General features: G+C 41.6%; 1 protein-coding gene across 2 annotated transcripts; it reads left to right on the top strand.

Moving 5' to 3' along the window:
• The first annotated feature begins 1,212 nt into the window (after positions 1-1,212).
• Positions 1,213-25,775, top strand: LOC129825416 (phospholipase B1, membrane-associated-like). 2 transcript variants are annotated; one of them, XM_055885510.1, is made up of 42 exons: positions 1,213-1,391; positions 2,355-2,408; positions 2,727-2,790; positions 3,144-3,175; positions 5,998-6,079; positions 6,165-6,216; positions 6,319-6,396; positions 6,517-6,582; positions 6,673-6,731; positions 7,025-7,100; positions 7,951-8,061; positions 8,187-8,252; positions 8,367-8,438; positions 9,596-9,670; positions 9,797-9,857; positions 10,066-10,124; positions 10,310-10,389; positions 10,546-10,589; positions 12,223-12,331; positions 12,471-12,522; positions 13,166-13,246; positions 13,396-13,461; positions 13,633-13,739; positions 14,181-14,262; positions 14,382-14,486; positions 14,631-14,726; positions 15,296-15,367; positions 15,589-15,666; positions 15,950-16,010; positions 18,025-18,083; positions 18,235-18,302; positions 18,638-18,681; positions 19,235-19,337; positions 19,531-19,582; positions 19,867-19,947; positions 20,059-20,124; positions 20,218-20,312; positions 20,441-20,522; positions 23,996-24,100; positions 24,267-24,362; positions 25,100-25,174; positions 25,410-25,775. In XM_055885510.1, exons 1-42 carry the CDS (start codon positions 1,316-1,318, stop codon positions 25,674-25,676), a joined length of 3,309 nt encoding a protein of 1,102 aa, XP_055741485.1. In that variant the 5' UTR covers positions 1,213-1,315; the 3' UTR covers positions 25,677-25,775. The 2 variants fall into 2 exon arrangements, with proteins under 2 accessions (XP_055741485.1, XP_055741484.1); XM_055885509.1 differs by having other exon boundaries at positions 3,141-3,175.

Here is a 25,775-nt window from a genome sequence, read left to right as displayed (position 1 = left end):
TCCCCGCAGCAATGTTCCAACATTTAGTGGAAAGCCTTCCCAGAAGAGTGGAGGCTGTTATAGTAGCAAAGGGAGGACCAACTCCATACTAATACCCATGAATTTGGAATGAGATGTTCGATGTTCGACATACTTTTGATCATGTAGTGTAGCTATTTCATCAGCCAGCTATTCAATGCCTGCACTCATAATCCAGGAATTAATACAACTTCTTATTTACAGATTTATTTTCATACAGTTTGAAATACAGTATGTTTTGTAACAGGTAGTCATTATAGGTTAATCTCCCTGTCCTTGTAGCAGGAAGTCAAGGATATCACGCATTTCAAATATCGCTGTTAGTTATATCACTAGCAATCACTAGCAATCTATTACCAATGAAGCTTTTCCTGAAGAGATTGCATTTAAACATTTTACACCACGCATAATACAAGATTGTGATTGTGATTTGCATCTATTGTATAAAACCATTGTCAAAGCAGTTAAAGGTGTAGAATAGATGGATAAATACAAATAGGATGCTCTGAAGTAAAAAATAATAATACGACATTGGAAATTGTTCATGTAAAAGTGGGGCACACCAATGGTTACGCATTGTCTTTGTTTTCAAACTACTTCCCGAGTACACACACTTCTTATTGTGAGAACCGGAAGCATACCTGTGGGGGAGTCTAACTGGTAGTAGTTACTGTTGTAGGCTTTATCAGTATGTATTCCAAGCATGTGATTTTATTTGACCATAGGGAAAAGAGCTAGTGTATAAATATCGAAATGCAGAATTAATTCAATTGAGCTTCAGCTCTTACAAATTCCATCCCTCTGCTGATGCTGTGCAAGCTCAACTTTTCTAGGTGATACATTATGTCACAAAACACACTTTCTCACAATACCAATAAGCAACTCACCCCACTTATATATTTAGCCTAACCCCCAATATTGGCTCGTCACATGGCATGATATGTTGTTAACAATGATTTTCAGTCAGTTTTATGAAAGGTAGTGCAGTGATTAAATAAATCTCAAACATAAAAGCAACCCCCATCTTTTATCTCCTCTCTCTCGCTCTCTCTCTCTCTCGTCCGTGCTTTCTTTTTCTTCCATCCATTCCCTTGAACGTGAGCCCAACCCCTCCCACTATGCATATACATGATGTGTGGGCTTTACCATGGACAGGTATATCTGTAAATCACATCAAACAGCAAGGTAGAGGAAAGCAAGACGGTAATGGACAATACGCCAAGACAGCGGAGCTGTTAGACAAACAGACAGACAGTCAAACAGAAAGACAGACAGACAGAAGACAACTGGTGGCTATATGAGGACAAACATTGACAGACGAAGGATGCTTCCATTACTGGTTATAGCTTTGCTGGGGTTCCCCACGGCAACAGGTTTCTATACACTTCTATAGCCTATTCAAATGATCTGATTATTTTACATATAATAGTAACTGGGTAAAGTGAAGAATATCAGTGTATTTTTGTCTTAGGTTTGCAGGAATGATATTGAAGAACATTTGCAAGTAGAGTCAAGTTGTATTCCTGTAGTGATTATTGTCATAAAGTAATATCTTAGGGACCTTGTCAATTAAACCCTCTCTTGTTTCTACTGTATAGCAACATCATAGGGGGCAATGAACTCTTGTTTCTGCTGTATGGCAACATCATAGGGGGCAATGAACTCTCTTGTTTCTACTGTATGACAACATCATAGGGGAGGATTCCTGTTGAATGTGTTCTGTTAAAAACTGTTTCTCTTTTCTCAGAAGATAACACTCAAGCGAGCAAATTTTTGAAAAACTACAGTGTTAAACTCATATTCGTGAATGCATTGTGGCAGTATTTGTAACATAGAGAGAGAATAAATAGATACTTTATTCATCTCTAAAGCAGGGGTCCCCAATTACATTCAGACGTGTGGCGATTTTTCCTTGAGCCGATGGTCGAGGGGCAAAAACGTAGTTATAAATAATTTGTACACTGCAAATTGACTGCTAGAATCCAAAACGGATATAGTATTTGACAAAAACAATAATTTCAAACTTTGATTACTTTGGGATATGATCACGTCTTTCTATTTAAGTGTGGGAATACTTATTTTAATCACTTTGAGCAGATTTTATGGTGATTTTCCAGTCTTTTATGTCCAACAACAAAAATTATTAAAACATTTTGCTCAGAAAACTTGGGAGACCAAATAAAGTCGCTCTCGGACCAAATTCGGTCCCACATGTGACTTTATTTGGTCGCCCAAGTTTTGAGCAAAATGTTTGAATAATGTTTGAGAGTTCATTCATAATTGTGGAACCCTGCTCTATAGTATGTGACCTGTAATGTCTCCTCTGTTATTCCCAGCCTCTGCAATGCCTTGCACCCACACCTCTCTCTCCGAGTCCCTTCCGTCCTCAGGTGAGTGTTCACTAACAATCAGTCATTAGTGATATACAATGGCTTGACTGCTGAGGATGTAAAGTACATCTTAACTGATCTAAGAACCATATGGTTTGGTCTTGTAGCCGACATGATCTATCTGCGTTCATTCAGTTCTATGTGTGGACGTCTAGAATATAGAGATCTGTCTGGGTTAATTCAGCTCTATATCTGGACACCTAGAATATAGAGATCTATCTTCAGTCTCTTTAGTCCTTTTTGAGTTGAGTTGGCTGTCCTGAACGATCAACCAATGTGGTCTTTTGCGGTCTCCTAATTTCACTCCTTTCTCTCCAGCTCACAGTGTCAGACCCTCAGATGTGGCTGTGCTCTCGGCCATTGGACTGCCCCACACACAAAGGTAAGCAACACATCAATTTCTCTAACCTTGATAGATAAGGGGACACTACCAGGGCTCCCAAGTTGTGCAGCGGTCTAAGGCACCGCATCTCCGTGCAAGAAGTGTCACTACAGTCCCTGGTTCGAATCCAGGTTCTATCACATCCGGCCGTAATTTGTAGTCCCATAGCGCGGTGTACAATTGGCCCAGTGTGGTCCGGGTTTGGCTGGGGTAGGCTGTCATTGTAAATAAGAATTTGTTCTTAACTGACTTGCCTAGTTAAATAAAGGTTATATAAAACATAAAACCACACTGATTCAATGTGAACACAGAAAGGTTTTCCAGACTTCTGTTTTTCTCTCTCCCTGAAGCAGTGAGCTGTCCAGAGTGTTATTGAGACTTCACGGTAAGCCTGCTATTCTTGGGGGGTTTGAGGGGCTCCTTGATGTATCAAATCAGTTATCTGAACCAGAAGACAACAAACGCAGGCTATTAACACAGACAGACAGGCAGACAGACACAGACACAGACACGCACACAAGTACACACACAAAAATAGCTGACAAATTCTAAAGAATCCTACCACGTAGCCAATTTCCTGTGACCTTAAGCACTAAAATGATAGTCTCTGTCAAATAAAATCTCAATACAACACACTTTGATTGGTTGATAAGATTGGTTGATAAGAGATAAGATTGGTTGATAAGACATGTTGGTCTGCTGACAGATCCTCCTCCTCCCCATGCCAAATTTCCTCCATTTGCAATCTGACCCTCATCATGTGTATAAATATATACAGTTGAAGTCAGAAGTTTACATACACCTTTAGCCAAATACATTTAAACTCAGTTTTTCACAATTCCTGACATTTAATCCAAGTAAAAATTCCCTGTCTTAGGTCAGTTAGGATCACCACTTTATTTTAAGAATGTGAAATGTCAGAATAATAGTAGAGAGAAGGATTTATTTCAGCTTTTGGTTCATTCATCACATTCCCAGTGGGTCAGAAGTTTACATACACTCAATTAGTATTTGATAGCATTGCCTTTAACTTGTTTAACTTGGGTCAAACGTTTAGATTAGCCTTCCACAAGCTTCCCACAACAAGTTGGGCGAATTTTGTCCCATTCCTCCTGACAGAGCTGGTGTAACGGAGTCTGGTTTGTAGGCCTCCTTGCTCACACACGCTTTTTCAGTTCTGCCCACAAATTAGGATTGAGGTCAGGGCTTTGTGATGGCCACTCCAATACCTTGACTTTGTTGTCCTTAAGCCATTTTGCCACAACTTTGGAAGTTTGCTTGGGGTCATTGTCCATTTGAAGAACCATTTGCAACCAATATTTAACTTCCTGACTCATGTCTTGAGATGTTGCTTCAATATATCCACATAATTTTCCATCCTCATGAAGCCATCGATTTTGTGAAGTGCACTAGTCCCTCCTGCAGCAAAGAGCCCACACAACATCATGCTGCCACCCGCGTACTTCTCGGTTGGGATGGTGGTCTTCGGCTTGCAAGCATCCCCCTTTTTCCTCCAAACATAACGATGGTCATCATGGCCAAACAGTTTTAATTTTGTTTCATCAGACCAGAGGACATTTCCCCCAAAAGTATGATCTTTGTCCCCATGTACAGTTGCAAACCATAGTCTGGCTTTTTTTAATGACGGTTTTGAAGCAGTGGCTTCTTCCTTGGTGAGCGGCCTTTCAAATTATGTCAATATAGGACTCGTTTTACTGTGGATATAGATACTTTTGTACCTGTTTCCTCCAGCATCTTCACAAGATGCTTTCTGTTGTTCTGGGATTGATTTGCACTTTTTGCACCAGAGTACGTTCATCTCTAGGAGACAGAATGCGTCTCCTTCCTGAGCGGTATGACGGCTGCGTGGTCCCATGGTGTTTATACTTGCGTACTAATTTTTGTACAGATGAACGTGGTACCTTCAGGCATTTGGAAATTGCTCCCAATAATGAATCAGACTTGTGGAGGTCTACAATTATTTTTCTGAGGTCTTGGAAGGTTTCTTTTGATTTTCCCATGATGTCAAGCAAAGAGGCACTGAGTTTGAAGTTAGGCCTTGAAATACATCCACAGGTACACCTCCAATTGACTCAAATTATGTCAATTAGCCTATCAGAAGCTTCTAAAGCCATGACATAATTTTCTGGAATTTTCCAAGCTGTTTAAAGGCACAGTCAATTTAGTATTTGTAAACTTCTGACCCACTGGAATTGTGATACAGTGAATTAAGTGAAATAAATCTGTCTATAAACAATTGTTGGAAAAATTACTTGTGTCATGCACAAAGTAGATGTCCTAACCGACTTGCCAAAACTATAGTTTGTTAACAAGAAATTTGTGTAGTGGTTGAAAAACGAGTTTTAATGACTCCAACCTAAGTCTATGTAAACTTCCCACTTCAACTGTAAGTTGAACGTTTATTTAATTTCATCCAGATAATCTATGACCAGACATAATTTAGGCCTTTTAACCATTTTTGAAGATAAGATTGTGCTTGAAAAGGATAAAAGCATTGAAAAGAGTGTGCATTTGGAGGGAAATTAAATCAGTTTAGTTACCTACTTGAGATAATGGGATTGTCAGGCCTGCTCTTATAAAACTTACTGTAACTATTGAACAGTCTTCCATGTCTAATAGGTTATTGTAGATTACTGCAGTATCAATTAGTATCATTGAGAGTAATTGGTTTTAAAAGAGGTTAATATAAGTTAACCTCCCACTACTGTGTGATATCGTTATTGGTCTGATATCAGGACCAACCCTGATACCACTAACAATAAGCCAAGATAGAATCACCAAATTGCAACTTTGCTGCCAACAATTTCCACAGAAAGCATTTCACACGGAAGAGATAAAGACTATTGTACCTCTCACACAATCGAAAAAGGACATTAATAAAGATGAAAGCGATAGAGCATTATACTGTACTCTCAACTCATATGGTACTTACTTTGTGTTAGTACAAAGAAAGCCCTAGATGCCATACTTGTCTCATCAAACAGATTGCATGTGCATCCATTTATTTTATTGTATAAGGAACCAACTAACTCTACCTTTTTGTCAGAGTTAGTTGATAGTAAATACCTGTTAGCCATTTCTAATAGTGCTTTTTTCACCCCATACTAATGTGCTAAGTAATGTGCATATGCAATGTTGATTTCACTAATAATCAAGCAACTTCCTCCCCTCTCTCTGTCACTTCAGAGCTGCTGACCATGTTTAACCCTGCAATGACCAGTAGTCTTCCTGGTCAGACAAACCTGTATTCTGAATCATCACAGCACAGGTAAACCACAGCTACACTCAGCTCCCTGTGAGAGCATGAAAGAAAGAAAAAATGGCATTTCAGACAATGTTTAATTCATTTGCAGAGCTCTTGTGGAGCAGGCAAAGGAACTGTCTCTCACCCTCAGGAGGAACCAGGTATTCTAGTATCTCTCCTTCTACATAACCCAACACATTGTCCTAACAGCCTCCCTGTACTGGTTTTCATCTCTGACTGTGTCTTGTACTTCTCTCCAATAGGCCGTTGATCTAGACGCAGACTGGAAGCTGGTGATGCTATTCGTCCAGGTGGATGAGCTCTGTTTATGTCATGACCAGGTCATTAGCCAAACACTCACATCACACGCCTGGATTTAAGTGAAAGTCTGCATTTCATGACACTACAGTGTTTTTAGCTACGTTCCTTTGAGTGAGTGTTGTGTGTTTGTTTCTATACAGCTCAGCGAGACTGTCACAGCTGCTGTCCAGGAGGTGGATCTTGCTCTGCAGGTGCTACAGTCACAGGTGCGTTTTGGACACTTGTGTGACACTCTTAGCGATGCTACAGCACATGAATTTAGGTGATCATTAAGATTGTTCATAATGTATTTGCAGTTGAAGCAGACCATTGTCAATGTTGCAGTGTGGGATGGAGAATATGTTCATCAGAACAGGTGATACTCTCCACCAATAGCATATCTTCTTAATCAGTCAGTGCACTCATTCCCTGAGTTTATTATTTTAATTTTATTTGACTGATTGCAGTGCAATAATTATATTGATTATTGTACTGTTATGTTAAGGGTACTAGCACACAAGCATTTCACTGCATATTTTATACCTGCTGTAAACTGTGTACATAACGAATATAATTAGATTCGATTTTCTGGATTTTTAAACGATTCTGTGAATCTATAGTGACTAGCTGGTAGATGTTTGGTTTGATTGCTTATATGTCTATTGACAGGATGTGTCAATGTATGGAGGAAAGACATGAATGGGAACTCAGACTGCTGAGGGCCATGCTCACTCAAGTCCTGCAGGTTCAATGTCTTGCATCATCAATGTCTTGCATCATCAATGTCTTGCATCGCCAATGTCTTACATCATCAATGTCTTACATCATCAATGTCTTACATTATTAATGTCTTACATCATCGATGTCTTACATCATCAATGTCTTACATCTATGTTTTACATCATCAATGTCTTACATCCATAACTTACATCAATGTGATCTCCCCTATCTCCCCAACATCTATGTCAGGGTTCCCCAACTGGCGGCCCACGGGCCGAATTTGGCCCCACTGTGTTTTTATTCCCCCACCCCTAAATTGTCGGACAAAAAAAACCTACCAGTTAACTTCATTTTGGAAATCTGTTCCCAAGTATTCCCACGCATAATAGAGAGACACGTGATCGTATACAAATGTAAGCAAGGTTTGAAATTATCATGTTTTTGTCAAATATTATATCTGTTTGTGATTCTTGCAATCAAATTGCAGTCTACAAATGATTTGTAACGATGTTCTGGCCCACCAACCATCCTCTTATAAAAAAATCGGCCCGCGGGTGAATCTAGTTGACGATCCCTGACCTATGTCCGGTTTATATTGTTGTCCCCATATAAATAAGATAAGATTAGATTGCATTTTATTGTCTGATTTCAACCAAACACAATGGTATCATAAAAACTCCTTACAGGACATACTGCAAAATAGAATAAACAACATATGAACAGAAGAGGTTGTAGTACAGGGGACTATACAAGTGAAAAATAAAGTTGCACACTCATCTCTCCTTGCTGTGGATTTAGTGGACCAACATTTCAGCTAAATAGGTATATTGTATATAGTTCATTTTTTACTAACTCTTTTTCATGGTGGTCAGTAGGAGTCCCTTAACGGACACCTGGTGGAGAAGCAGTGGTACAGCAACAAAGATGACTTCACTGTCCTACTGCAGGATGTCCCCTTCATCACAGCAGACCCAGCCTCCTTTATTGTGAGTGACAAGCCATTGAAGCTTCCCCCAATTTTTTATACATTAATGTGACTCTCACTGTGTGATGCAGAGCTGAATTGTTATTGATGTGTGTGTGTGTAACACAAATGTTCATCTATGTACAGAGCGCTGCCCCCAGAGCGGGTGCATTACACACAGACAAACTAGCCGTACAGATGTGGGCCAACTTGGTGAGTCACACCATATACTACCCATGCTGCTAACACACGCATTGTCTCTGCTCTCAGTCCTAGTCGAGACAAACAAAGGAGAATTTACTCTGTTTTTTAAATTCTGTTTTTCAGCTGCAGCCCACCATAGGCCAGCAGAACATGGAGAACAATGATATGATCATCTTGGTGCCATGCCCCAGTGAAGTGAGAGAGCGCGGCAAGCCTCCAACACATACCTGACCTGGGGTTGTTTTTCTTTCAAATACTTTCCGCGTTTAACTGGGCCTGTCGACTGCCAGATGAGCGGGGTTTGCACTTGGGAAGATGCATTGGTTCCATTGGACCAGACAAGCTCAATGAACTGCAGCTAAAGTATTTGAAAGAAAACAAATACTATTTGAACCCAGTCCTGAAATCTGTCACGTACAGTACATTTGTGGGATTAATAGAATATAATGTACATACAGTATATGAGTGTAAACCTGAGTGTAATAGGAATTTCCAGGTGAACAAAAAGGAGATCAATCATTGGTCAAGTCAATCAAAAATCTATCCGGTTTATTACACGTTGTAACAGGGAGACACATGCAGAGAAAATGTCTAACTGGCCTCTTGGAGACGGGCCTTTTGTATCCAAATCAGATGTTCTATAAACACCAGCCTGAGAGATAGTGACTTTGTTAGCTGCTACAGAATCAGAAAGTGTTCATAGAACGCCATCGATACAACACTGAATAATCAGTGTGTCCTTGTACCTCCAGTCTGGCGTCAACTACTATCATCAGATATGACAATAATTCATAACAAGTCTAGTGAACATCAACCTGCACCTTGAGTTTTACAAATAGAACACTGGCAAGTATGTGTATTACAGAAATTCCAAATATGCTAAACATTGTGTTGATCACTCTAAATTAAATATGAACTTTATTCATCTTAAATAATCCCATTACAGCGAGCTACTCTAGATGAACACCTCAACACACAATATAGTATGATTAAGCAATAAGACCGAGGGGGTGTGATATTTGGCCAATATAGGCGCAACGTGGAATGCCTGGACACAGCCCTTAGCCGTGGTATATTGGCCATATACCACAAACCCCCGGGGTGCCTTATTGCTATTATAAACTGTTTACAAACATAATTAGAGCAGTAAAAATACATGTTTTGTCATACCCGTCTGATATACCATGGCTGTCAGCCAATCAGAATTCAGGGCTCGAACCACCCAGTCAATGATATGATTTAACCCTACTGATCCTCATCTTCCACCCTTTATACATTCATCTGTCCGCCTCTCTGTCTCTCTTTATCTCTCTCTGTCTCACGCTTTCTCTCTCCCCCCGTCTCTCCAATAGGACTGGCCTTTCTTGAGAACAGAGCGGAACTCTCCCTCAGATCACACCAATGAGCTCTCTCCTCTTTTCGACCCTGTGAGTTATTGTTGTCAGGCCTGTTGATCACGGCTGATGTACTGTAGGGCCCTGCACATTGTGGTGTCTGTGTACACATTATACATGGTAATGACTCTGGATGTGCTCTGCGTGTCTTGTCATCAGATCATGGGCACTCATATGCCCTGCGAGGACCATAGCCCTTCCAACTCCACACCCACCTCAGGTAAGATGAATCCTCTCAATATACAGTATACAGCTTTTAGAGTTATTTGTTGAAATAGAGGCAGTGTACCCTGATATTACTGAGTTATGGAACATTCAACTTTTCGAGAAAGGACAGGTAGGTGTCAACAGGTTTCTGATAGGGCTACCTGGATAAAGTTTGCCTTACGCCATTCTCATCACCTGATCCATCTTCTATGCGTTCACAGTTCACGCCCTTCGGCCTGGCGATATCAAAGTCGTAGCTGCAGTGGGAGACTCTCTGACAGTAAGTCACCTACTCCTTGTTTACCTTTTATCTGTAGTAGTACATGTTTGAGTTACTTTACATACTGTGAGCCAATCTACATTACCCAGTTGTAGGGCTGTCACTTATCATGTGTGATTTCTATCTGTATTATTAAACTCATGCTATTGCTATAATCTATAACACTCTCTTTGACTGGTCGGCAGGCGGGCAACGGTGTCGGATCGGGATCCAGTGTTAACAACTTACTGGATGTTACGACGCAGTACCGGGGTTTATCATGGAGGTGGGTCCTTATCACCCCTGTAATAAAACAATTGTACAGAGTGGATTGTCAATGTCAGTTCATCTTTCTGTGCGGTGTGTTACCTGGGAGAGGTGAACACTAATCTATATGGTTGGCATCCCTAACCAGTCTATATTCTGTCTTTGTGTTTCTCAGTGTTGGTGGTGACGAGAACCTCACCACTGTCACCACTCTTCCCAGTGAGTCTCCTTTTTTTTACCGTTGTCATCTTGTTTTAGTTATCAGGCTGCTCATGTACCCAAATTGTTGCCAAAATGTTACCAAAATGTAGCCAAAATATTGATAAAATGCTGGAATTCACATTTACACATGTACATTAAGTAAGTAAAATACCGTTCTCCTATGTGTATCATTATCAAATCAAATCACATTTTATTTGTCACATGCGCCAAATCAACATGTGTAGATCTTATAGTGAAATGCTTACTTACAAGCCCTTAACCAAACATGCTTTAAGAAGTTAATAGAAATAGATAAGTGTTAAGTAATTTAAAAAAAATCAAAGTAACAAATAATTAAACAGCAGCATTAAAATAACAAGCGAGGCTATATACAGGGGGAACCGGTACAGAGTCAATGTGCGGGGGCCCGGTTAGTTGAGGTAATTTTGTTAATATGTACTGTACATGTAGGTAAAGTGACTATGCATAGATTATAAACAGAGAGTAGCAGCAGCGTAAAAGACGGGTCTGGGTAACCCTTTGATTAGCTGTTCAGGAGTCTTATGGCTTGGGGGTAGAAGCTGTTAAGAAGCCTTTTGGACCTCAACTTGGCGTTCCGGTACCGCTTGCTGTGCGGTAGCAGAGAGAACGGTCTACGACTAGGGTGGCTGGAGTCTTGGACAATTTTTATGGCCTTCCTCTGACACCCCCTGACATAGAGGTCCTGGATGGCAGGAGCTTGGCCCCAGTGATGTACTGGGCCGTACACACTATCCTCTGTAGTGCCTTGCGGTCGGAGGCCGAGCAGTTGCTATACCAGGCAGTGATGCAACCAGTCAGGATGCTCTCGATGGTGCAGCTGTTGATGCGGTATGCAAATTGGAGTGGGTCTAGGGTTTTTGGGATAATGGTGTTGATGTGAGCCATGACCAGCCTTTCAAAGCACTTCATGACTACAGACGTGAGTGCTACGGGTTGGTAGTCATTTAGGCAGGTTACCTTAGTGTTCTTGGGCACAGGGACTATGGTGGTCTACTTGAAACATGTTGGTATTACAAACTCAGTCAGGGACAGGTTGAAAATGTCAGTGAAGACACTTGCCAGTTGGTCAGCGCATGCTCGGAGTACACGCCCTGGTAATCCGTTTGGCCCTGCGAATGTGAATGTTGATCTGTTGAAAGATCTTACTTACATCGGCTACGGAGAGCGTGATCACACAGTCGTCTGGAACGGCTGGTGCTCTCATGCATGTTTCAGTGTTACTTGCCTCGAAGCGAGCATAGAAGTAATTTAGCTTGTCTGGTAGGTTCATGTCACTGGGCAGCTCGTGGCTGTGCTTCCCTTTGTAGTCTGTAACCGTTTGCAAGCCCTGCCACATAGGGACGAGCGTCAGAGCCGGTGTAATACAATTTGATCTTAGTCCTGTATTGACCCTTTTCCTGTTTGATGGTTCGTCGGAGGGCATAGCAGGATTTCTTATAAGCTTCCAGGTTAGAGTCCCGCTCCTTGAAAGCGGCAGATCTACCCTTTATCTCAGTGCGGATGTTGCCTGTAATCCATGGCTTCTGGTTTTGGTGGTTCAATGTGGGCTACCCAGATCAATGTGGCCAGGTTGGAATGATGTGTTGTTTTCTTTTGTGTTGCTGCTCAGATATCCTGCGTCAGTTTAACCCCTCCCTGACCGGCTTCTCAGTTGGTAAAGGCAAAGAGCACACCCCTCAGGCCTTCCTCAACCAGGCTGTGGCCGGTGGAAAAGCCAAGTAAGTCTCATCACCCATCCATTTGATCATTTTCTATCCAGACATACCTGCCTCACTGACTGACTATATTTTACTGAATAGGTTTTTTTGTTTTTATTTGCTGAATGGTGATGTTGGATTGTCTGTGTTTGTTTTGAAGAGACATACCAGAACAAGTGCGAGCATTGGTTGCCAGGATGAAGAATGACTCGGTTAGAGACTATCCTGAATTATATTTTAATCTTGGTGGAAAAAGTACCCAATTGTCATACTTAAGTAAAAGTATACATACCTTAATAGAAATGTACTCAAGTAAAAGTGAAAGTCACCCAGTAAAATACTACCTGAGTAAAAGTCTAAAAGTATTTGGTTCTAAATATACTTCAAAAGTAAATGTAATTACTAAAATATACTTAAGTATCGAAAGTAAAAGTATAAATACATTTTCTTGTTTTTTAAATTTACGGATAGCCAGGGGTACATTGCAACACTCAAACATGATTTACAAACAATGCATTTGTGTTTCGTGAGTCTGCCAGATGAGAGGTAGTTGGGATGACCACGTGTTCTCTTGATAAGTGTGTTTTGGACCATTTTCCTGTCCTCCTAAGCATTCAACATTGTAATGAGTAATTTTGGGTGTCAGGCAAAATGTATAGAGTAAAAAGTACATTATTTTCTTTAGGAATGTAGTGAAATAAAAGTTAAATAAATAAATAGTCAAGTAAAGTACAGATACCCCAAAGAACGAATTAAGTAGTACTTTCAAGTATTTGTACTTAACACCACTGTCTACCACACATAGATTGATATAATACACAAGTTCATATTATCTGAACATGTCCTCTTACACAGCTTGTTAATTTCCAAGAAGACTGGAAAGTGATCACTTTGTTCATTGGAGGCAATGACATGTGTGACCACTGCTACAGCTCTGTGAGTACCAATACGATGTGTATACGTTACAATACAATGCGACACCATTCTGTATCGTGACCTTCTCTAACAACTCTGTCTGCAGTGATACTGTACTGGATGTGCATGTTCCATTGCTCTGACTGTCACTACCTGTTATTGTCCCACAGCTGTTTTACTCCACTGAGAACTATGTGCGACACATTCGTGAGTCTCTGGATTACCTTCATAAACAGGTAGGCGTGTCACTGTTTTTTCTCTGAATTTGTCCCTTTTCCACCTTCTTACATTTACAGATCAGATAGCACAAACTTTCCTCTGTTTTCAATTACTTTTTTCAATTAAAAAAACTTTCTGTCTCTCTCTCTCTCTATCTCTCGGTCTCTCTCTCTGTCTCCCCCCCTAAGGTCCCTAGAGTCCTGGTCAATCTGGTGGAGCCACTCTACATCCCCGTCCTGAGACAGATGCACACAGACTTAAATGCAGATCTCAAGTGCCCAACCTGGCTTGTCAAGTAAGTGTCCGTCCCTGCAGGTGGAGAATCTAACTAGAGCATTTGCTGGAAGGAGTTTTCACCATTGTAAAATTCATGATGGGGAATGTGCAAGTGCACACTTTGAATCTAGATGCAGCCTATCTATAATCCTCCTCATCAAGCCACCACTTTCATATGTTTGCCATATGCAGGGAAATGTGCCAATGGATCTCTGAAATGTAGATAAATAACACCTGATCTCTGAAATGAAGATCAATAACACCTGATCTCTGAAATGAAAATCAATAACACCTGATCTCTGAAATGTAGATAAATAACACCTGATCTCTGAAATGAAGATCAATAACACCTGATCTCTGAAATGAAGATCAATAACACCTGATCTCTGAAATGAAGATCAATAACACCTGATCTCTGAAATGAAGATCAATAACACCTGATCTTGTGTCTCTCCTTCAGTATTCTGTGTCCCTGTGTCATCTCGCCAAAGGAGGGTTCTGAAGCACTTCGTCAACTCAATGGTCTGAACAGAGATTATCAGGTATGGCAAAGACTAATTCTGCAGTGCATGTGGGACCACACTATTATACTTGACTATGGTAAATACAATGGTGCGTGATGATTAATTACCAATAACAAAAACAAACTAACCTCTTTCAGCGTGGACTGCATGAGCTTGTGGAGTCAGGACGATACGACACCCATAACAACTTCACGGTGGTCCTGCAGCCTTTCCTACGAGACATCATCGTTCCCCAGACAGAGGTTAGGCACACTGCATTGTCACTCCTCTTGACTGTGAATCAACAATAGATTAACTGATCAATCTGTGTGATTCCAATGCCCTTTCATAGTGCCACACACATTCACACACACACACTCAAACTGTCCACTCTGTCTCACCCACAGGACGGACGTCCAGACCGTACTTACTTCAGTCCTGACTGCTTCCATCTCAGTCAGAAGACCCATACTCTGATAGCCCGCGCTCTCTGGAATAACATGGTGAGACTCAATAACACTGTCACAATATATCCATCGATAGATTATATAGAGCCTGACATGTCATAAATACATGTGACATGTCATATACAGTGGGGAGAACAAGTATTTGATACACTGCCGATTTTGCAGGTTTTCCTACTTACAAAGCATGTAGAGGTCTGTAATTTTTATCATAGGTACACTTCAACCGTGAGAGACGGAATCTAAAACAAGAATCCAGAAAATCACATTGTATGATTTTTAAGTAATTTATTTGCATTTTATTGCATGACATAAGTATTTGATACATCAGAAAAGCAGAACTTAATATTTGGTACAGAAACCTTTGTTTGCAATTACAGAGATCATACGTTTCCTGTAGTTCTTGACACTGTCACAATATATGAAGTCGCCTCTTCACTGTTGACATTGAGACTGGTGTTTTGCAAGTACTATGCAGGTACTATTTAATGAAGCTGTCAGTTGAGGACTTGTGTTTCTCAAACTAAACACTCTAATGTCCTTGTGCGCTTGCTCAGTTGTGCACCAGGGCCTCCCAATCATTCTTCTTGCTCTTGGTTTTCCCTTAGCTGGAGCCTCTGGGCAAGAAGACTGTCAAACTGTACTTTGATGATGGTATCCCTGTGAAATGCCCCTCTAAGGTACAGTCTTATGGCTCCACATGTTTACAATTGTAGCAACTACAGAAGTACTGTGTCGTCTTCACATCACTTTATGCCATTAACTTAACTGACTATATTTTGGTCACTCATGAGATTTTACAAAGAAGAGTGCGATAAGAACATATGCCAGTTAATGAATATAAAGTGTTGATAGTACTATATGTTTAGCTTATTCAAATGTATCTCTGTCTTCCCCCAAGACCTCACCATTCGTGCGGACATATGTCAACAGCAATTACACCTATGAGGAACCCACCCCAACACCTCCACCAATCACGGTAGGCCACCCACCGAGGTTCAAATCTTTGTGACTTCTAGTAAAACGTGTTGATAAGGTGGACCAGGCTAATACTTTCAAGTGATAATGGATAATGACAGCAGTTATTAAAGAACTATGTTCATCATTAATTTAGGTATGGTGGCATTGAACTGTGTTCATCATTAATTTAGGTATGGTTGCATTTATGAAGGAAATGTGTTAAAATACTGTCTCACTTTGATCTGTCTGTCTGTCTCCCTGTCTGCCTGTCGGTTTGCCTGTCTGTCTGTCGTCTCTCCCAGAACTGGGGAAGTGACTTCTCTTGTGTGGCCCTGGCTCCATCCACCTCTGTGCCTACATCAGGTGAGAGTGAGTGTGTTAAGAGATGACAAGGTTTCATAAGAGGAAGTGCAAAGCTAAGGGAAGGTCAATGACCTGGTTGCATGACATCTGTCCAACCCCCTTACCAGACCAATCAAATCAAATTATATTGGTCACATACACATGATTATTGCGGGTTTAGCGAAATGCTTGTGTTTCTAGCTCCGACAGTGCAGTAATACAGTTGAAGTCGGAAGTTTACATACACTTAGGTTGGAGTCATTAAAACTCGTTTTTCAACCACTCCACAAATTTCTTGTTAACAAACTATAGTTTTGGCAAGTCGGTTAGGACATCTACTTTGTGCATAACACAAGTCATTTTGCCAATAATTGTTTACAGATTATTTCACTTTGCGAAAAGTGCAAATCAATCCCAGAACAACAGCAAAGGACCTTGTGAAGATGCTGGAAGAAACAGGTACAAAATTATCTATATCCACAGTAAAACGAGTCCTATATTGACATAACCTGAAAGGCCGCTCAGCAAGGAAGAAGCCACTGCTCCAAAACCGCCATAAAAAAGCCCGACTATGGTTTGCAACTGCACATGGGGACAAAGATCATACTTTTTGGAGAAATGTCCTCTGGTCTGATGAAACAAAAATAGAACTGTTTGGCCGTAATGACCTTCGTTATGTTTGAAGGAAAAAGGGGGAAGCTTGCAAGCTGAAGAACACCATCCCAACCATGAAGCACTGGGGTGGCAGCATCAAGTTGTGAGGGTGCTTTGCTGCAGGAGGGACTGGTGCACTTCACAAAATAGATGGCTTCATGAGGATGGAAAATTATGTGGATATATTGAAGCAACATCTCAAGACATCAGTCTGGAAGTTAAAGCTTGGTCGCAAACGGGTCTTCCAAATGGACAATGACCCCAAGCATACTTCCAAAGTTGTGGCAAGATGGCTTAAGGACAACAAAGTCAAGGCATTGGAGTGGCCATCACAAAGCCCTGACCTCAATCCTGTAGAAAATTTGTGGGCAGAACTGAAAAAGCGTGTGCGAGCAAGGAGGCCTACCAACCTGACAGTTACACCAGCTCTGTCAGGAGGAATGGGCCAAAATTCACTCAACTTATTGTGGGAAGCTTGTGGAAGGCTACTCTAAACGTTTGACCCAAGTTAAATAATTTAAAGGCAATGCTACCAAATACAAATTGAGTGTATGTAAACTTCTGACCCACTGGAAATGTGATGAAAGAAGTAAAAGCTGAAATAAAAAATTTTCTCTACTATTATTCTGACATTTCACACTCTTAAAATAAAGTGGTGATCCTAACTGACCTAAAACAGGGAATTTTTATTGGGATTAAATGTCAGGAATTGTGGAAAAACTGAGTTTAAATGTATTTGGCTAAGGTGTATGTAAACTTCAGACTTCAACTTTATGTAACAAGTAATGTCTAACAATTTCACAACATATACCCAATACACACAAAGTAAAGGAATGTTATCAAGAATATTTAAATATATAGATGAGCAATGTCATAGCGGCATAGACTACGATACATTAGAATAGTATAGAATACAGTATATCCATATGAGATTAGAACTGCAAGATATTTAAACATAATTAAAGTGACTAGTGTTCTGTTTATTAAAGTGGCCAGTGATTTCAAGTCTATGTATAAGACAACAGCCTCTATACATAAACACTACATGTCTGCGATAGGTGTCCAATCACACTATATGTCTGAGATAGGTGTCCAATCACACTATATGTCTGAGATAGGTGTCCAATCACACTACATGTCTGAGATAGGTGTCCAATCACACTATATGTCTGAGATAGGTGTCCAATCACACTACATGTCTGAGATAGGTGTCCAATCACACTACATGTCTGAGATAGGTGTCCAATCACACTACATGTCTGAGATAGGTGTCAAAACCCAACAAATTATAGCAGTGTATGATAACTATGTTGTAACATTATGGACTATGGGAAGTGGAGTGTATTTGTGTTTATTGATCAATCTGTGCCTCTGTCCCCAGTTCATAAGCTGCGACCAGGAGACATCAAGGTGGTGGCAGCACTGGGAGACTCAAACACTGTAAGTGTGTGTATGCATGTGCCTGCATCCGTGCATGTGTGCGTGTAGAACAAAACTTGCCTGTCAGACTTTTATATTATCCTTTGTGCTGAGAGGACATATTCTTTACATGGTGGGTTGTTCATGTGCCTTTGTTGTCATTTGTTTGCAGGCAGCAGTTGGAGCCAAGGCAAAGAACGTGTTGCAGCTCAACACGCAGTATAAAGGAGTGTCATGGAGGTACAGTGTATTCCGAAAGTATTCAGACCCCTTGACTTTTTCCAAATGTTGTTATTAAATTGTTTTTTCCCCCTCATAAATCTACACGCATAAATCTCCATAATGACAAAGCAAAAACAGGTTTTTAGACATAAAACCTTATTTACATAAATATTCAGACCCTTTGCTATGAGACTCAAAATACTGTACATACATTCTGTAATAAATCATGCACCAACATAGTCCAAATGCATAGCATACATGTTATGGACCACTTGCAGAGCACATTGATACTGCCAGATTGTTTCAACACTGGTCAACAGGGAAATGGACTAAATGTGTGTGTATTTCTGCAGCATCGGAGGAGACCAAGCCTTGAACACTGTCACCACACTACCAAGTGAGTCACTGTTTTCTCTTGTCTCTCTCATCCTATTGGCTCACCTTATCTGTCCATTAAAATTATCCAAATGAGCCATAACTTCACATATGACTATTTCTGTAACATTGTTGGAGAAAGGCTGCAATGAATACATAGGAGGTTGGTGGCACCTTAATTGGGGAGAACGGGCTCATGTTAATGACTGGAGCGGAATTAGTGGAATGGTATCAAATACATGGTTTCGAGGTGTTTGATGCCATTCCATTTGCTCCGTTCTGGACTTTATTAAGAGCTGTTCTCCCCTCAGCAACCTCCTGTGAATGAATAACCAGTGCAAATGATTTTGTGACAGTAGATTTTCAGCATTTACAGATACATCCACAAGATGGCAGTCTCAGCATATGATCTCATGACATTCCTCTGGACTGCAGCCACCTTGCATAGAGGAAACATGGTTTATCCAGCTGGCATTGCTCTCTCTGTAATAAAGCTAAAATGGACCATTTGATAATGAAATGTCTGCTTATTTTCCATCTCTACTTTTTTTTCTCTCTCTCTCTCTCTCTCTCAGACATCCTGAAGAAATTCAACCCTTCTCTCTATGGCTTCTCCAAGGGTCAAGGCTTCCTGCAGAATAGTGGCTTCAACATGGCGGTGCCTGGAGCCAAGGCCTTGTGAGTAGAGAGATAAGCTTAGACCTCTCTGTGCCCTCATCCACTCACTGTCCTCTTTTTCCAGTAACACTATTTCCAATCCTCTTTTTTAAGTATTATCACCTCCCCAATAGTTTCTCCTGTCCTGTCTTCTCATTTGAACAAAGGCATAATAAACACTATGTTTTAACAAACGTTTCTTTGTCTCTTCTAGTGAGATCCCAGCTCAAGTCCAAGCTCTCATCAAGGCCATGAAAGATGACGAGGTGAGACTGGTCTATGTCCCATTGGCACCTATTCCCTACATAGTGCCCTACTTTTGACCAGAGCTCTATGGGCACCATAGGTCCTGGTTAAAAGTAGTGCACTACATAGGGGACAGGGTGCCGTTTGGGATGCACACCTCTTCCATGACTCTATCACTGTTTTGAATAGTTATACTGGACTCAGTTTCTAAGAATAATGACATATTGTTGTATTATGAGGGTATGATCATCTATAGCTACAGTATGTCTCTCTTGTCATTGTCTCCCTCTTTACACGCACACAGAAGGTGCATTTTGAACATGATTGGAAGCTAGTGACCTTATTCGTTGGTGCCAGAGATCTTTGTGATTATTGCATGGACCAGGTATGTATTCTTATCTTAAAGTCAAACATACCGTGGACAATTATTGTAATTTTAATAGTTGTAGTGTCCAAAAATAGTGTTAAAGTGTTTTTTATGCTCTACTTTACACAGAACAATCTTACACCCAAGAACTACAGTGAGCATCTGATGTTGAGCTTGGACATGCTGTACAAAGAAGTTAGTGATGGAAGGCTTGCTTTTCAGAATCATTTTCAGAATTTTAAGATCTTAAGCCAAATATCATGCCATTTCCCTCCATCTCTCTCTAAGGTACCGAGGTTAATGGTCAATGTTGTCGAGGTTCTGGAGATGGATCCATTGAGGAGAGTGACTAAGGACGCTCTGGTCTGCACCCTCATGCAGAGGTTTGTATGAAAACTCCACATTTCCCTACGAAGACGATAGCTACACCCACTGCATCATATGCCTGTAGAATGTGTATATTCACAGCGTTAGTGAATGTTTTCCATTCAAGTGTCTTTGTTATGCACAGAAATGCTTGCCCCTGCTTTTTCAACCCTGAAGAGAACTCTCCCGAGCTTACAGAGGTCAATCGGATCAACCAGGAATACCAGGTAAGTGCAGAGCAGGGTCTGAACACAGGAGGTTGGTGGCACCTTAATTGGGGAGGACGGGCTCATTAAATATATATATATATATATATATATATATATATATATATATATATATATATATATATATATATATATATATATATATATATATATATATCACCTTTATTTAACCAGGTAGGCTAGTTGAGAACAAGATCTCATTTACCACTGCGACCTGGCCAAGATAAAGCAAAGCAGTTTGACACATACAACAACACAGAGTTACACATGGAATAAACAGTCAATAATACAGTAGAAAAAGTCTATATACAGTGTGTGCAAATGAGGTAGGATATGGGAGGTAAGGCAATAAATAGGCCATGGTGGCGAAGTAATTACAATATAGTAATTAAACACTGGAATTGGAGATGTGCAGAAGATGTATGTGCAAGTAGAGATACTGGGGTGCAAAGGAGCAAGATAAATAAATAAATACAGTATGGGGATGAGGTAGTTGGATGGGCTATTTACAGATGGGCTATGTACAGGTGCAGTGATCTGTGAGATGTTCTGACAGCTGGTGCTTAAAGCTAGTGAGGGAGATATGAATCTCCAGCTTCAGTGATTTTTGCAGTTCGTTCCAGTCATTGGCAGCAGAGAACTGGAAGGAAAGGCGCCCAAAGGAGGTGTTGGCTTTGGGAACGACTAGTGAGATATACCCGCTGGAGCGCGTTCTACGCGTGGGTGCTGCTATGGTGACCAGTGAGCTGCGATAAGGCGGGGCTTTACCTAGCAGAGACTTGTAGAGGACCTGCAGCCAGTGGGTTTCGCGGCGAGTATGAAGCGAGGGCCAGCCAACGAGAGCGTACAGGTCGCGGTGGTGGGTAGTATATGGGGCTTTGGTGATAAAACGGATGGCACTGTGATAGACTCTATCCAATTTGTTGAGTAGAGTGTTGGAGGCTATTTTGTAAAGGACATCGCCAAAGTCGAGGATCGGTAAGATAGTCAGTTTTATGAGGGTATGTTTGGCAGCATGAGTGAAGGATGCTTTGTTGCGATATAGGAAGCCGATTCTAGATTTCATTTTGGATTGGAGATGCTTAACGTGAGTCTGGAAGGATAGTTTACAGTCTAACCAGACACCTAGGTATTTGTAGTTGTCCACATATTCTAAGTCAGAACTGTCCAGAGTAGTGATGCTGGACGGGCGGGCAAGTGCGGGCAGCGATCGGTTGAATAGCATGCGTTTAGCTTTACTTGCATTTAAGAGCAGTTGGAGGCCATGGAAGGAGAGTTGCATGGCATTGAAGCTCGTCTGGAGGTTAGTTAACACATTGTCCAAAGAAGGGCCAGAGGTATACAGAATGGTGTCATCTGCGTAGAGGTGGATCAGAGAATCACCAGCAGCAAGAGCGACATCATTGATGTATACAGAGAAGAGAGTCGGCCCGAGAATTGAACCCTGTGGCACCCCCATAGAGACTGCCAGAGATTCGGAGATCCAGAGATCCCCCCTCCGATTTGACACACTGAACTCTATCAGAGAAGTAGTTGGTGAACCAGGCGAGGCAATCATTTGAGAAACCAAGGCTGTTGAGTCTGCCGATAAGAATGTGGTGATTGACAGAGTCGAAAGCCTTGGCCAGGTCGATGAATACGGCTGCACAGTAAGGTCTCTTATTGATGGCGGTTATGATATTGTTTAGGACCTTGGGCGTGGCTGAGGTGCACCCATGACCAGCTCGGAAACCAGATTGCATAGCGGAGAAGCTACGGTGGGATTCGAAATGTTCGGTGATCTGTTTGTTAACTTGGCTTTCGACGACCTTAGAAAGGCAGGGTAGGATAGATATAGGTCTATAGCAGTTTGGGTCTAGAGTGTGTCCCCCTTTGAAGAGGGGATGACCGCGGCAGCTTTCCAATCTTTGGGAATCTCAGACGATACGAAAGAGAGGTTGAACAGGCTAGTAGTAGGCGTTGCAACAATTTTGGCAGATCATTTTAGAAAGAGAGGGTCCAGATTGTCTAATCCAGCTGATTTGTAGCGGTCCAGATTTTGCAGCTCTTTCAGAACATCAGCTATCTGGATTTGGGTGAAGGAGAGATGGGGGAGGCTTGGGCGTGTTGCTGTGGGGGGTGCAGGGCATTTGACCGGGGTAGGGGTAGCCAGGTGGAAAGCATGGCCAGCAGTAGAAAAATGCTTACTGAAATTCTCAATTATCACAGATTTATCTGTGGTGACAGTGTTTCCTAGCCTCAGTGCAGTGGGCAGCTGGGAGGATGTGCTCTTATTCTCCATGGACTTTACAGTGTCCCAGAACGTTTTGGAGTTTGTGCTACAGGATACAAATTTCTGCTTGAAAAAGCTAGCCTTAGCTTTCCTAACTGCCTGTGTATATTGGTTCCTAACCTCCCTTGAAAGTTGCATATCACGGGGGCTATTCGATGCTAATGCAGAACGCCACAGGATGTTTTTGTGCTGGTCAAGGGCAGTCAGGTCTGGAGAGAATAAAGGGCTATTTCTGTCCCTGTTTTTTTTTTTATTGAATGAGGCATGCTTATTTAAGATGGTGAGGAAGATACTTTTAGAGAATAACCAGGCATCCTCTACTGAGGGGATGAGGTCAATATCCTTCCAGGATACCCGGGCCAGGTCGATTAGAAAGGCCTGCTCGCGGAAGTGTTTTAGGGAGCGTTTGACAGTGATGAGGGGTGGTCGTTTGACCGCAGACCCATTACGGACACAGGCAATGAGGCAGTGATCGCTGAGATCTTGGTTGAAAACAGCAGAGGTGTATTTGGAGGGCAAGTTGGTTAGGAGGGTGCCCGTGTTTACGGGTTTGGGGTTGTACTTGGTGGGTTCATTGATCATTTGTGTGAGATTGAGGGCATCAAGCTTAGATTGTAGGATGGCTGGGGTGTTAAGCATGTCCCAGTTTAGGTCACCTAGCAGCACAAGCTCTGAAGATAGATGGGGGCAATCAATTCACTATATGGTGTCCAGGGCACAGCTGGGGGCAGAAGGTGGCAAGCGGCAATGGTGAGAGACTTGTTTCTGAAAAGGTGGATTTTTAAAAGTAGAAGTTCAAATTGTTTGGGTACAGACCTGGATAGTAAGACAGAACTGGTAATGGCTGGAGTGGAATGGTATTAAATACATCAAACACATGGTTTCCATGTGTTTGATGCCATTCCATTTACTCTGTTCCAGCACTTATTATGAGCCATCCTCCCCTCAGCAGCTTCAACTGGGTCTGAACTACCATTCTGAACAACTGGGATTTTAACTCTATAAGGAATTGTCATGTGTTACTGGTATGGAAGGTCTTGGCCAATGTTCCAATGTGTGGAGTAAAGTGTGTTACTCACAGATACATGAGTTCTACAGGTAACGATACAGGCATTCAATGTGATCAGATCAATCCAACATAACTCTACAATACTTAACATTCTCTCTTTGTTATCTCTACTCTCTCTGTGCTTCTGTCCAGATGGAGACTGAGCGACTGGTCTCTGGGGGGCACTATGATGGGCGAGAGGACTTCACTGTCGTCGTACAACCCTACTTCCGAAATGCCTTTGTCCCTTTCATTGGGGTGAGTGTGGTTTAACTGCACACATGCAAGCACAGACACACACACACACACACACACACACACACACACACACACACACACACACACACACACACACACACACACACACACACACACACACACACACACACACACACACATTGACACTGTTCTCTTGTCTCCATAGGATGGGAAGCCTGACTTGAGTTTCTTCTCGGTGGACTGTTTCCACATCAGTGAGCGAGCACACGCTGAGATGGCCATCGCTCTCTGGAACAACATGGTGAGGACAGTCACTTAGAGATTAGTCCAGTCCCAGATCTGTTTGTGGTGGAATGCAAAATATCAGGTATGGAACTAATCACATTTTGTGTAATTATACAACATGAAATTCAACACTTGTTGCATTACCAACTCCTCTGGTCGTTGTCAAGACAGCACCCACAGATCTGGGACCAGGCTGCATAGAGTGCACTCTGAGACATAACTCACAACACATGCGCTATGTCCATAGTATTTCATGTTTATGTAGGTTACAACACATGAGCTATGGCCATAGTATTTCATGTTTATGTAGGTTACAACACATGAGCTATGGCCATAGTATTTCATGTTTATGTAGGTTACAACACATGAGCTATGGCCATAGTATTTCATGTTTATGTAGGTTACAACACATGAGCTATGGCCATAGTATTTCATGTTTATGTAGGTTACAACACATGAGCTATGGCCATAGTATTTCATGTTTATGTAGGTTACAACACATGAGCTATGGCCATAGTATTTCATGTTTATGTAGGTTACAACACATGAGCTATGGCCATAGTATTTCATGTTTATGTAGGTTACAACACATGAGCTATGGCCATAGTATTTCATGATTATGTAGGTTACAACACATGAGCTATGGCCATAGTATTTCATGATTATGTAGGTTACAACACATGAGCTATGGCCATAGTATTTCATGTTTATGTAGGTTTGTGGCCTGACAGCGGTAATGTTTTGTTTTTACAGTTGGAGCCTGTGGGCAGGAAGCAAGTCTACAACAACTTCACATACGACCGCACAAAAATCAACTGTCCTTTTGAGGTATGTTAACATGAACACAACCTTTATTATGGAAAACTTTGGTCAGGTGTTTGCTGAAATGACAATCAGTAAGTCAGTCGTTGCATTGGCTGACTCGACAGTGCGTGTGGGTTGTTGAGTGTGTTGGTTGAGCAGCAGTCATATCACCTACTGAAAGCTACTTCTTACAATGTAGCAGAACAAGATCTATTCTCATGTTAGTTTCCCTTAATCTGACATTTGCTCTCTTCTTTAGGATCAACCCTTCATCTTCACTAAGGTCAATAGCCTCCCAAGCCCACCTGTAACCCCCACCTCACCTGTCCCAAACCCTGGCACCACCACCCCAAGCCCTGTGGCCCAGTGTGACTCATCCATGCCTGTGTGGGTGCCCGTGGTGCTTGGTATCACCGGGTTACTGATCGGCTGGGGAGTCACCTGGCTATTTATGTCCTGCAGAGAACGGCAGAGTAAGAGGAAAATGGTAGAGGGATTGATTGAGATGAAAGGAACTGGTTTCTAATGATATTCTGAGAGGGAGTTTGGAGATGGTCACAAAGGCTTGAATACACATGCACAAACACACACACACATACACACACACACACACACACACACACAC

The sequence above is a fragment of the Salvelinus fontinalis genome, chromosome 27, assembly GCF_029448725.1.
Source record: "Salvelinus fontinalis isolate EN_2023a chromosome 27, ASM2944872v1, whole genome shotgun sequence".
Classification (NCBI taxonomy): domain Eukaryota; kingdom Metazoa; phylum Chordata; class Actinopteri; order Salmoniformes; family Salmonidae; genus Salvelinus; species Salvelinus fontinalis.
The sequence above is the reverse complement of the archived record's forward strand: the minus strand, read 5'-3'. Positions and strand labels throughout refer to the sequence as shown.